This window comes from Mytilus galloprovincialis, chromosome 8 (assembly GCF_965363235.1).
Source record: "Mytilus galloprovincialis chromosome 8, xbMytGall1.hap1.1, whole genome shotgun sequence".
Taxonomy (NCBI): Eukaryota; Metazoa; Mollusca; class Bivalvia; order Mytilida; family Mytilidae; genus Mytilus; species Mytilus galloprovincialis.
In genome coordinates, this window is record NC_134845.1 from 25,315,666 (window position 1) to 25,329,636 (window position 13,971).

Sequence of the window (13,971 nt, forward strand, 5' to 3'; positions counted from 1 at the left end):
TATACTTCTTTATATCATCTCTACAAGATGAAGTAGAAAATACAGAAAACATGGCAGATCTATGCAAGTCGCTTTTAGATTTATTAACTTTTCATATATCAGGCTGATTTTTCATGGCTAGCCTTTTATAGCTGGACTATATGGTATTGGTTTTTCTCATTGTTGAGGGCATAGTCAGACCTATAATTGCTTACATCTTCAAACGTTTGATCTCTGATGAATTGTTGTCTCAGTGGCAGTCATTAACATGTCCTTTTTTTATTCTGGGTCAAATTAAGGTTCAAACTATAAGGTGGGTTACATAATCATTGAGGTCTTGTCTGATCATTTTAAGTGTGATTTGTGAAAGTCATATTGCTGCGGGGAATACAGGAAAAGAAACTGGTGGGACACATGAAATTACAAGTGTTATTATTCCAATAATAAGCAGGATTCCAAAATCTGACAAAACATTAAAGTGGGATTTTAGGGATTAGACCTCCACCCCCTCCAAATGAGTGCTTATATGACGATGAAGGCAATTAAAGCCAATCTTATCTTTTGAAGACCTTATTGATGTCCTTTTGTGAAACAGACATACATATTTCGATTTAGACCAGTTACATAAATAAGGCTGTTTGTTTACTCGTTTGAATTGCTTTGCATTGTCATTTTGGGGGCTTTTATAGCTGACTATGCGGTATGGGCATTGCTCATTGTTGAAGGTTGTACGGTGACCTGCAGTTTTGAAATTTTGTGTCATTTTGGTTTGTTGTAGAGAGTTGTCTCATTGGTAATCATACCACATCTTTCTTTTATATGAATGCTAGTAATCAGATAAACATGTAAAACATTTTCTGGAAATAAACATTATAACTTACATTTTCTGAAAAACAATTATCTATAGCTAAATATGGTGGACATCCAGGTACTTCATATACTAAAAAATTATGTCTGAAAAAAAAACAGGAAATAATGAATTAATGGATCTATACTGTACAACATTTTGCTATCTTCATTCCAACAAGTTTGAGGGATTTAATTTGACTTAATTGTTTCAAGAGAAATAAAATCTGCAATCTGACCAATTAGATTTATATGATATATATCTGTTTCTGTGTTTTTTTCCATACTTTTTATTTAAATGAAATAATCTTTCTGACAAGTTCTGTTGTATTTGAGTTTAATAAACTCCAAATAAGGCATTCTTAATTTAAAGTGCCAAAACAAAACAATTTGCAATTTTTAAAATTTTAAAGGGGCATAACTCTAGAACAGTAAGTGACTCGCTGCACAACTATAAACTCTGTCCGAGAGTTTTTGTTTATAGCATTGTGAGGCCAACTAAAGGTTTAGTGCAGAAGGAAGGACAGACTGTCAAGAGCAATACTTTATCCCCACTTTGTCTTGCTGCCAAGGCATACAGAATCTAAATTAAGCCTTGTAATACATTTGTACATCATTTCAAAAGGGGGCTAAAAATTTCCCAATCATATTCCAAAATCGCCTCTAGTTGTCTAGTTTTAGTTTAATTGGGACATAATATGTATAAATCACATCTTACAGGCAATCTGGAATTCATTTTCTTCACAACAGCAATAAAAAGAAAATCCAGATATTTTTCTTCACATCACCAAGAGAAGTATATCGTCCACTTTTGATGATTTTTTAAATGGGTTCCTGAAAGGGCTTTAAATAATTACCTGCATATAACAGACAAAGAAAACATAGCATCAGATTCTGTCCATACCTGTAATTAGTGAAACAAATTAATATTTAATCACAAATTTATCTACACAATAATGTCAGAAAGGCAATCTGAGTGTATTCCATTCAATGAAAAAAGGCCTGAAATTGATCAGTCTGGATTATGGAATTGTGCTAATTCTAATGCAAAAATAATTTATATTTGCAAGAATTTTTATGGAAATGGAAAAATGTATATATATGATTGTTTTCTTGTCCATATATGATGTATGTTGATAACAAATGAAAGACTTTGATTTATAAGGGGAGGTTACTCAAAATAATTTTATTTCAGGATGAACTTCAAGATGATACATGTACATAACACTACAGGGAGATAACTCTGGAAAAATCAGATGAACATCTTAATCAGGTTCTGTTTAACTTGTAAAGAAATTAATGAAAAGTAAGCTACTTAAGATCAAAATAAATGTTTGTCAAACTGCTTTATATCCAATAAAATTTTAAAAATGCAATTACATATGAGCTGTGTTAGATAGAAATTAAAATGTAATAGAAAATGTAAATCAAAATCAATAAATCTGTTATTGTAAATCAAATTTAAAATTCTATTCCATGCATTTCATGAAAACTTACATAATCCTGGTCTATTCCTTCAAGTCTGTAGAAAAACTCTTTAGATAGATTGTATAGTTTTTCATAATGAGCCTGTGTCATGTATACCTAAAAATATATTCTCATAACTTTAATTAAAGAGTGTATAGATTACTAAAGTAAAATTATGCAATTAGGTAAAACGCATTTAAGGGAGCTACCATTTGTTTTAATAGGGTGAAGGGGGTTGGGCTAGGATGAAAAATTTTGTCTCGACTTTTTATTTTTTACTCAAAAGTCCTGCCTTTTAACAAATTTCACTTTTTATATCAAAAACTGATTTTCCTACAATTATATATCTATTTTTTTTTAAAATATACATCTGAAATTCAAATTCTTGATACTAGAAAACATGAAAAAATCCATTTCACATCATAAAACAGATATCTAATCTCATTTATAATGATTTTTTTGATGTCAAGAAATCATTGCTTTCATCTTAAAAAAAAGAGAACAAAAAAGAGAACTTTTTATATAACAATAATTGAATTCCTAATATCCACAATTATCTAAAAAATCTTTCCGATATCAGAAAATAAGGAATAAAAAGTAACACTGGGTCTCATAGTATTGAAAGGATTTTGGTTCATCTTGATGTCAAGACTATTGCTGTATGTATTCTTTATACTATCAGAGGCGGATTTAGAGGGGGGGCCCAGGGGGCCCGGGCCCCCCCTTTTTGGGAAAAAAATTGGTTGCTTATATAGGGAATCACTGAAGCGTGACTGGAGCGGGCCCCCTCTTAGCGCAGTCAGTGGGCCCCCACTTATGAAAATTTCTAGATCCGCCAGTGACTATATATATATTATTTATGTTCCTGTACGAGCTAAGCAACAATATGAAATGCATACGAAATGCAACGGCGAAATAAACGAATAACAAATAGCTGATTTATTATTTACATTTGCCGTTTCATGCAAAAGAAATATCTTGCTGTGAAAATGCAGATTAAAGACATAACAATTCAAAAACATCATATAAATTATAGCAATTTAAAAAATATTTTCATAAGTGCAGTTTCTGCAACAGAAACTACATTTGTAAACTCACCTGTTCAGAAGTTGCTCGAAACAAACAAAACCCATCACGGGCAATAGGTTTTCTCCACAGACCAACTGTGGACAAATAACTGTCCATGCTTGAAAGTTTTTGTGATCTTTGGTTACTCTTTCCTGGACTGTTCACATAATAATGCATAATAATAATTGTTTTCGCGACAACGCGTGTGCACCTTATGAGTGTGTCCCTGTCTCACACTCTTCATCAGCTGATTCGACTAAAAGTGCACGAAATTGATGAACATCGCATGGGGAAACTGACAAGGTCACGTGGCTCACATCAAAGGACCGATGATTACTTCCCACGATTTCTCGCGAATGATTTCTTTTGATGTTTTCAGGCGAGAATCTGGGTCAAATCAATGTGTATAGGGATCAGTTCAGCGCCCTTGTTTTCCTAACACGAAATTAGTATGTAAATAATTGAAGTTTTAGAAATTCGAGTTTCAAACTTATGATCTTATAAATTAATTTACACCAGTGTCGAATAAGACAGCTAATCTTTGTGAGAGGGATTTTTTTTTAAAAGGAGATGGCAAGTCATATTGGCTGGGATATGGGGGCAGGAGCAATTTTAGTGGAGGATTTTGTTGGATAGGGGGCCCGGCCCCACTAAAGGAGCTATGATAGCTAAACTTTTTAGATGTCCCACTATATAATATAAACGTTGCTTAGTTTTGGGGGCCCAGCCGGGTTCCCCTTTTAAAATCCTGGATCCGCATCTAATTTTGAATATAAATTTTCTGGCTAGGTACTAAGGGAACGAACATTTATCTTCATATTAAACGGGGAAGGTATGGTTATTTTCTAAAAAAAAAAAAACCATACTATTCTGATCCCCATGCAAGTTGATAAAAAAATGGTCAAACAGATGAAAAATAAAGATTTTTCCACACCTCATAGCAGTGAGATTTATGAAAAAAAAATGTTTTATTGATAGCGTTGAAAAGAGTTAAAAATGCTTGCGCTGTGCGCGAAACAACAATTGATGACTCAGAAAACCACCCGGCCTCTCCCTTTTTTAAGTATTAAAATCTTTGGCCAAGACAGGACCATGTGTCCAAAAATGCGAGACAATGCAGAATTATCGTTGTGAACTGAATGAAAATAAACGTTCGCGAAAAAGTATTACAACAGGATCAGTAATAAAAATCATACATGCCCCCTCCTGAAAAATGTCCCTCGAGTTTGGTGAGATATTTATTGGGGGTCAACAAGGAGATCTCACGCAACAGAAAACATTTTTTTTTTTTATTTTGGTGCAAATACAACACTGCCGTGACTTTATTATTGCTGGCATTCGATTTGTTATATATTCTCTATAAACTTGCAAAAAATGGTCCATGGTTCGATGAAGTGTCTGTAGTTCATGGTAGGACCCAATTTTTCCTTTAGGGAGCTACCATTTGATTTTTATGGGGGGGGGGGGGGCTAGGATGAAAAATTTTGTCCTGCATTTTTTTTTTTTTTAGTTGTAATCTCTGTCCTGCCTTTTTATTTTTCACTCTATTGGGTCCTGCCTTTTTTTTATTAGTTTATCCTGACTTTTTTTACCTAAATTGTCATCCTGCCTTTTTTTTTGCAAAGTGTCTCATCCTGCCTTTTTTTTTTACTCAAAACTCCTGTCCTGCCTATTTTTTTCAAATTTCATCCTAGCCCCCCATAAAAATCAAATGGTAGCTCCCTTACTACCTTCACCGAAGACAAGGAGGGTAAAACGCCTTCTACCACTCCTGAATTGGCTACTGGTTTGGTATCAACCAGTATGATGTGACACGAATCGCAAAATGTGCAAATGATAAATGTTATCTATCATTTTGTACACATAGACTTATTAGTCTCATCGTAACTAGTGCCGTCGTAAATCTTAGATAAGACGCTGTCAATTATGTTTTCAACGCTTTTTACTATTTTTGGCATAGAGTTATTTTACAGGCTCTAGTCCTATAACATATGACTTCGCATTCTTATTCAATTTTTAACGATTTTATACTGATATTTTCATTTTTTATTTTTTTTTTTGGGGTGGCACATTGATAGTAAAAAAAAATAATATCAGAACAGTAAATAGAAATAGTAAATAATGCCCCCGAGGTCATATGTTATAAAACTATTACAGGCTCCAGCAAAATAGCGATTTATAAAGAGTTGCTATTTGCCTGTCTAATTATTTTTTTTTTCAAACTAAAATGAAATAATAAATTGTTCATCGGCATTGAATATGATCCGGGAGACTACCCTTCATTGTCAAAATGAAAACGTGAAATAAACCATATGTTTGATTCATATGAAGAGTTTAAGCAGGCTGGCTTTTAGAGCTTCAGTTTTGAAGGGAAAATAGCAACTGCCTCTTTTTAAAGCTGCCTTTTTTCACAGGCCCAAAATCTGAAAAATAAGATGGTTCCTCCTAATTTGTCCCGATGGTGGAGAGGAAGAAAAAAATTTGAGTATCAATTAGAAAAAAAAAGGACCAGTATAAGAAGATACAGCACACAAGATGGCTGGTAGAGATTGTCGACATGTTTTACAGCCATTTTATCAAATAAAATTCAAATAAAGGTCAGCTCCTTTTCAAAATTTCTAAAGTTTATCTGATCGTATCTAGTCAACATATTTGATCGGAAGAGAGAATGATATTCTTGAAACATATAAAACGTTTCAAAATAAATTAGATCTTAGAAATTTAGATTATTTTCTTGCGTATAGAAAAAAATTCACTATACTTAGGAGGAAAAAAGTGGAAACATACGAAGTGGTCATTCAAAGATTATATGTCGACGAGAAGCCGACAAAGTCATGACAAAAAATACCGGCAAAACACAAAAATCTAAAAGCTAAGTAGCATGTATCAATCCAAAACTGGGGGATGATATTAGCTGCTCTGGAATGTAGACACTGGTCACTGCATTAGAGGCATCCGTCAATTTGTGTGCCCATGGTACTAGTAATTCTTACTTTCGCTCGGCTAATCATTGAAATCTAAATCGTTGATGTCATAATCCCAGAAAGTTGACTTGTTAACCCCTAGATACGTTCGGTATGTGCCAGTCCCAAGTCAGGTGGCTAAGTAATTTAGTGGTTGTTGTTTGTTGCTGTATACATATTTGTTTTCCGTTTACAGTAGCGGAGCCAGAACTTTTCATAAAAAAGGGGGCGCAGTCTGACCTAAGGGGGACCCTCTTCAGTCATGCTCAAGTGATTCCCTATGCAATCATTTTTTTCCACTAAAAAGGGGGAGGGTGCCCCCCCTGGATCTGCCTATATATATGGTTTATTGCTTTTTGCATAAATAAGGCTGATAGTTTTCTCATGTGTCTGGTTTAACGCTCGTCATTTTGATTCTTTTTATAGATTATTAGCGGTATGGGTTTAGCCACTGTTGAAGGCTGCACGGTGACATACATTTTTATATGGGTTTGGTTTATGACAATTGAAACGTATCCTTGGTCATCTGTGACACAGATATTCCAGAACGTTTAACCAACTCGAGATTGTGTCCACAAAACTTCCGAAGGACGACTTCATTATAACAACTTGAAACCCTTGCGCCACTAGCTTCCTTTTCAGGTGCAATCCTTTATCAGCGAAATAGTGCAGGAAACGCAAGCTTGGAACAACGTATGAACTAGATGATATATATTCATCGTATACAAGCGCTGTATGGATTTGGCTATACATTAAAATGGAAAGTTCACAATTGGTAAGCTGAAATCATCCCTTTTGTTGTAGTCTTATTCTCAACCTAAACCTTCATTGTCAATTTCTATAAATACATGTCAAGATATGATACAGATTTCACTATGTCTGGGCTATTCTGTGTTTTCAAGTTTGATGGGATAGATTTGAAATCATGCCAAGACCGAATTTTGAATTATTTAGTGAGAGGACATGATCTGTATAGCGGAACATCTTCTAATAAAAAAAATCCTGAGAATCGCGTGTATGCCACTTATATAATTGTTTATTATAATTCAAATCTAGAAAAAAAAGTTGTCACACCAGTTATCCTGCAAGAGACACCCCAACGGTCACAGTGCTCTGCAATGAATGTTCTTCACCGATTATTTCATATACAATTACGTTTTTTGAAAAACAGTGTTGAATCTCTTCTTGTTTTATGAGATGACTACACTTTATCCAGAATTGAATTTTCTAAATTTTGATCAGAATCTGTTTTCGCCGGTTCTTTTTTAAGCCGAAGGAGTATTCCTAGTCTCAATATGTTTGGTTTTTTCTTTGTGCATCTCCTTTTTTAATTATATTTTCTAGAGAAGGCAGAGGCGAGGTTACATATGGATTATTTGAAGACGAATATAGTCATTTTACCTGTTACTGTAGGGTGGCTAACTTATTTATTTAGTGCATTAAATTAATTTATGGAAAAGCTTTAGTTGGCTACAGTTTTAATTTGGAACAGGTTGTTTTATATATACGCAGAAAACATTATAAGGCATTTTCTACATAAAAAATAAGTTTAAAGACAATGCGCTTGTACACCTTAACAAGAATCTTGTGGATATATTATATTGAAAATAACACTATTTGCAAGACACCCTCTAATTATATTCTAACGAAACGCACTTCTGGCGTACAAAATTTTATTTATATTTGGTGACCTTTTTTTCACAACCATTGGGTCGATGCCAGTGCTGGTAAAAATATCCAGTACTTCTGTTCTGTCGTTCAAATTTTCATAATCATGATTTTAATGTTCACAAAACTTTAAATTGTTCAAATACTAAGGATTTTACATCCCAGGAATCAATCATTATAAATGAGTTTGACAAAACGTTTTGGAATTTTTGGCCGACAGTGCTCTTTGACTTTGCACTTCATTTAGGCTTTAACTTTTATTATTCGAACATCACTGATTAGTCTTTGTAGGCGAAGCGCTCTTCTTCGATAAATGATATTGTAAGCTTCCCATTAGTATCTTTGCTGATTTTTTCTTGCTTATGGTTCTTGCATTTTTGTATGTTTTAATCTGGGATGTAATTTCATTTTGACACCCCCTTAATACTAAAATATAATCTACATATTCAGTGTTTGTGGAAACTAATGTAGCACTGTCGCTTATCATCCTGTGAAATCATGCTGAACAATTCTATGGCTATCGATCAAGTTCAGCATGCATGTATAGAACCTTAGGTGGAAAGAAATCAAAAATAAAGCAAAGTGTTTGTTAACGGGTTTTGCAAGCTGATCTTGATGAACAGTAAACACATTTTCGTCAACATTGATCAGTAAAAAACTGCAGTTTGTAAAATATTTGAATCATCGATTGCTATGACGACCCTTTAAAGCTGACTGTTGAGAATATTGAGCTCTGATGGCCTATTTAGAATTTGTTTAGGTTCACAGACCTAACAAGTCATAAACAGTCTCGGAATTATTCAAATCTTTGACAGACTGTCAGTGCTCTTCATATTACGAATAACCAAAACTTCGAATCATGGAATCAGTTCAAAAACTTTTGTAGAATTTCAGTCTAAATCTAGTGACATTTTGACCCCCCTTCCAACACATGCACATTTTTTTTTTTTTTTACTGCCCGGTATGCCATCGGCATGTAGGGCAGCAACAAAGGTTCTCCATTTCTGTCTGTCTTTGGCCATCTTTTCTACTGTTCCCCATGTATTATTCATGGTCTTCAGTTCTCCTTCTACAGTACGTCTCCATGTGTTCTTTGGTCTTCCTCGCTTACGCCTTCCTTCTGGAGTCCAATGTAGAGCTGTTCTAGTGATGGAATTTCTATCTCTTCTGATGACATGCCCAATCCATTTCCAACGCCTTCTCATTAATATTGTACCCATGCTATCTTGATGACACTGTCTTAAAAGGTCTTCATTAGATATTTTATTTGGCCAGAAAATACGTAGGATTCTTCTTAAGCTTTTGGTATGGAAAATTGACAGTTTGTTTAGATCTAATTCTGTCATCCTCCAGCATTCAGATCCGTATAGCAGAGTAGATAAAACACAACTCCTGTACAGTTTAAGTTTGGTCTTCTTACTGTACTGTGCTGATTTCCATACATTGTTTAATGATCTGAAAATATTTCTGGCTTTGTTTAATCTGTTCATAATGTCATTTCCAGCACCTCCATCGTTTCTTATTGTACTTCCTAGGTATGTAAATGTTTCTGTGATGGGAAGATCTTTTCCATCTACTAGGATAGGAGCTGGGTTATTGATGTTTAGGGTCATGACTTCTGTTTTGGTTTGGCTGATTTTAAGTCCAACTTGACTGGCAAATGTATTAAGGCGGTTTGTCTTCTCTTGTAAATGGTGGTGGGTATGAGATAAAAGAGCAAGATCATCAGCAAAATCAAGATCTTCTAGTGTTGCTGAAAGGTTCCATCTTATTCCTCTTGGAGCATCTTCTGTTGTTTTTCTCATTACCCAGTCAATGACAACATTGAAAAGAAGAGAAGACATCACACATCCTTGCCTAACTCCTGTTTTTACCTGAAACCAGATGTTGCTATGCCCTACACTGCAAGTGAAATTGTTGTAAAAACTTTTGATAAGTTCAATTATATCTTTTGGAATTCCATATGCTCTAAGTATTCGCCACAAGGTCTTTCTGTTGATACTGTCAAAGGCCTTCTGGAAATCCACAAAGTTGATGTAAAGCTGCCTTTGCCATTCTGTACATTGTTCGATGATGTTGCGTAAAGCAAAAATTTGATCGATGCACCCTCTACCTTTACGGAATCCTGCTTGCTCTTCTCTTAGTTGTTTATCAATTGCATCTATTATTCTTTGGATAATAATTTTGGCCATGATTTTACTTGGAATTGACAGGAGGGTAATACCTCGCCAATTGTTGCAATCGCTTAGAGCTCCTTTCTTGGCTAGCTTTATTATTATGCCTTTGGTCCAATCGTCTGGTATTATTTTTCCTTCCCATATTGATGTAAATAATGCTTGAAGAATTTCAGCTGCTAGTTCTGGGTCAACTTTGAAAAGTTCTGCATTCAGGTTGTCATGACCTGGTGATTTTCCATTTTTTAAAGATTTTATTACTTTTATTATTTCTTGTTTGTCTGGAAGGTTGATATCAATTTCCAAGTCTTGAACTGCCTCAATTACTATCGCTTCGTCATCTGGCGGTGGCCTGTTAAGTACTTCCTTAAAGTGTTCTGCCCATCTGGCTTTTTGCTCGTCTTCTGTTGTCAATAGCCTTCCATTTTTATCTTTTATATGGACATCATTAGTGTTACGAAATTTACCACAGATTTCTCTTGTGATCTTGTAGATTTTTCCTTGTTCGCCCTTTTCTGCTGCTTCTTCTGCTTGTTTAGCAAGGTCTTCCATGTAAGCTCTTTTGTCTGCTCTAGCCATTCGCTTAACATTTTTGTCTAGTACTCTGTAGCTTGCTTTGTGTCTTTCTTGTAACCGTTCAGATTTTGTGTCTAGAATCTTCTTATTCATGTGACGTCTTTCTTCTATAACCTTCCATGTACCTGGTGTTATCCATTTCTTCATCTTTTTACCCTGTTTAAAACCCAAACATTCTTTGCTAGTTGTTTCGTAAATTTTTCTTATTTGATCCCATTTTGAGTTGACTTCTGTTGTTTCTGTCGGGATCATGTCAGGATTATCTGTAAGAGCTTGAAACTTATTTTTCAATTGGAGGATGAATGCAGTTTTTACTTTGTGATCTTGTAATTTTTCAATATCATATCTTGTGGGGACAAGTGTTTTACGTCCTGTACTTCTCAATTTCATCTTAATATTTGCAGTAACAAGGTGATGGTCACTACCAACATCTGCTCCCCTCTTGACTTTAACATCGAGTAATGAACGCCTCCAAGTACCATTTATCATAAGGTGGTCTATCTGGTTCTTATCCCTTCCATTTGGAGAACACCATGTTAATTTATGTATATCTTGATGTGAAAAGAGTGTTCCTCCTACTACCAAGTTGTAAGCTGCACATAATTCTACTAGTCTTTCTCCATTATCATTTATAGTACCACATCCATGTTTACCTATTATTCTGTCCATATCAGTGTTGTTGTTTCCCACTTTGGCATTCAAATCACCCATCACCACCAATAGATCATGACGTGGTACCAATCTCACTTCAGCTTGTAGTTGTTCGTAAAAGGTGTCTTTCATAGCTTCATCACTGTCATTTGTTGGTGCATAGCATTGTATAAGGGTCATGTTGGTGTGCACTCCTTTAAATTTTGCTGTTATCAATCTACTATTGACAGGTTTCCATTCCATAAGTCTCTTCTCAGTGCCTTTCTTGAGGATGATGGCTACTCCTTCAAAATGATAGTTGTCATCTCTCCCTGAGTACAGAACTGTTTCTCCTGAATCTGTCTTTATCTTACCAGAACCTGTCCATCTACTCTCGCTAACTCCCAAAATGTGCAAATTATATCGCCTCATTTCTGATGTGACCTGTGCAAGTTTCCCAGTTTCATACATAGTACGTACGTTCCAGAATCCTATTCTGGTTTTTGCTTTAGCGCTCAGCACTTCATTCCTGCCAGCAGCTTCCTTGCGGCTTTCACCACTGGCAATCATACTATTTTCTTGAAGGCCTATTCGCACAGCGGTTGTGTTTGATTCCTTTGTTGCTGTTTCCGTAACTTAATTCTTTTTACAGGATAGAGTTGTTGGCCCTATGCCGAACCCCCTACTTGGAGGGCCAGGGATTTTTGTCGAGGTTTCCTTCCTTTAGATAAGTTGCCGACCAAGGCTGACGAACCATTATCTGCCCGTTTTTATATCAGAGTTTTCTTTCTCCTAGATAAATTACCTTCCTGGGTTAACGATCTTCATCTAACTGGCTATTTACCCATAGTTGGGGCAAGGTTAATGAGAGTAAGGGCGTGTCCACACGCCGGTGGGCCTACACTCTGCATCTTTAGGGCCCTTGCTGCTCCAAGATCCTCTACAGTAAAGCCTGAGATACTAGATCCCAGTTACCATGTGCTGTCGCGGGGAGGCACTGTAGAAGTCTTGACAGTGTAGAGGCTATGTACTGGCAGGAGAGGCTTACTCACTCGGCTCTCTCTTCGCTTACATATGTAAGCTAGCCAGCGGCAGCTGCTTTTCATAAAAAAAACAACCACACTAGACGCATACTACTGCCCTGTGGAACAACCACCAGCACACACACATGCACATAAAGTATGATTTTTATACGGATAATAAATCTTGAATAACTGTTTAAATAACTATAAGGGTATACTCGTCAGATATCTAACATATAAGAGGGACGAAAGATACCAAAGGGACAGTCAAACTCATAAATCTAAAACAAACTGACAACATCATGGCTAAAAATGAAAAAAGACAAACAAACAACAGCACACATGACACAACATAGAAAACTAAAGAATAAACAACACGAACCCCACCAAAAAAACTAGGGGTGATCTCAGGTGCTCCGGAAGGGTAAGCAGATCCTGCTCCACGTGTGGCACCCGTCGTGTTGCTTATGTGATAACAAATCCGGTAAATAGTCTAATTCGGTAGGTCATCTTTTGCTATTAATATCCATGCACAGTGGCGGATTCCAGAAATTTTCATAAGTGGGGGCCCACTGACTGACCTAAGAGGGGGCCCGCTCCAGTTACGCTTCAGTTATTCCCTATATAAGCAACCAATTTTTTTCCCAAAAAGGGGGGGGTGCGCCCCCCCCCCCCCCCCCCCCCCCAAATCCGCCTCTGATGCATAAGTGTCAAATAAACTCATCTACATCTACATCTTCATTGTACGTTGAACTGTCAAATTTGACGGCAATACTCAACTGAAATGTTAAACTGAAAGACCCACGTATAATAGAATAGCACACCCAGATAACAAAAATGATCTACAATATTTAATGTTTGGTCGTTATTTGAATCCATGTTTCATTAGGCCTCGCCTTGAAGTCATAAAACTTTCGAGACAGTTTTTTGTATTCATACTCCAAAATCAACCAATCAAAATGCTGGATTTCATGTTTCGAGCATGATTTTTGTGCTCCGAGCACTGAGCAAAGTTTTCAATCTCAGTCTCATCTTTACTGAGGGGGCTCTTTAATTACTGGCTAGAAATCACAGGCACTTGTCTCAGATCCCCCCTATATATACCTTAATATAAGATATGGGTCATTTTAAAAAAATGTCGAATTTTGAAATTGAAAAATTTATTAAAAGTTACTTATTCTAACAACCCTCTACATAAGCAAATCAAAACAAACAGTACTTATAGAACAACATATTAAAAGATGCTCGAAACATATTTTGATATAAGTGGTACAATATTTTGTCCTCCCTGTTACCGGGTTATTTAGAAAAGGTTTAGATAAAATTTTAAGCTTGTTTTTCGTAGCCAATTAGATGGTTTTCAAGGGAAATTGAATAAACTTCTATATATATATTCATTCTGTGAAATAATAGATTATTTGCCAATTTAAATAACGGCAACAGGACGGCGTGACATGAACTTCATGTACGCTGATTGAATTTAGTTTGTAGATAAAATGACTTTTATTGTGTTACTTATAATGGTAACGTTTACGAAGCTACGATTTTTCGTTAGAGTAATTATTAACGTTCTTACAA

General features: G+C 35.6%; 2 protein-coding genes across 4 annotated transcripts in view; both read right to left on the reverse strand.

Annotated features, from left to right (window-relative positions):
- LOC143085393 (UDP-N-acetylglucosamine transferase subunit ALG13-like) overlaps nt 1-3,603 on the reverse strand; it is a 54,789-nt gene extending 51,186 nt beyond the window's left edge. For 2 of the 3 annotated variants that reach the window (XM_076261713.1, XM_076261712.1), the window contains exons 1-4: nt 3,391-3,603; nt 2,323-2,409; nt 1,683-1,729; nt 861-933 (exon numbers count right to left, since the gene is read on the reverse strand). In XM_076261713.1, the coding sequence (XP_076117828.1) occupies nt 861-933; nt 1,683-1,729; nt 2,323-2,409; nt 3,391-3,537 (354 nt within the window). In that variant the 5' untranslated portion in view covers nt 3,538-3,603. The remainder of the gene's footprint in view (nt 1-860; nt 934-1,682; nt 1,730-2,322; nt 2,410-3,390) is intronic. The other variant, XM_076261710.1, reaches the window with a different exon arrangement.
- A 5,835-nt stretch (nt 3,604-9,438) lies between these two features.
- On the reverse strand, nt 9,439-11,842 carry LOC143042996 (uncharacterized). The gene is made up of 2 exons (XM_076215495.1): nt 10,216-11,842; nt 9,439-9,446 (listed from the first exon to the last, which is right to left on the reverse strand). The coding sequence occupies exons 1-2, from the start codon at nt 11,840-11,842 to the stop codon at nt 9,439-9,441; spliced, it is 1,635 nt and encodes a 544-aa protein (XP_076071610.1).
- Between the last annotated feature and the right edge of the window lie 2,129 nt (nt 11,843-13,971).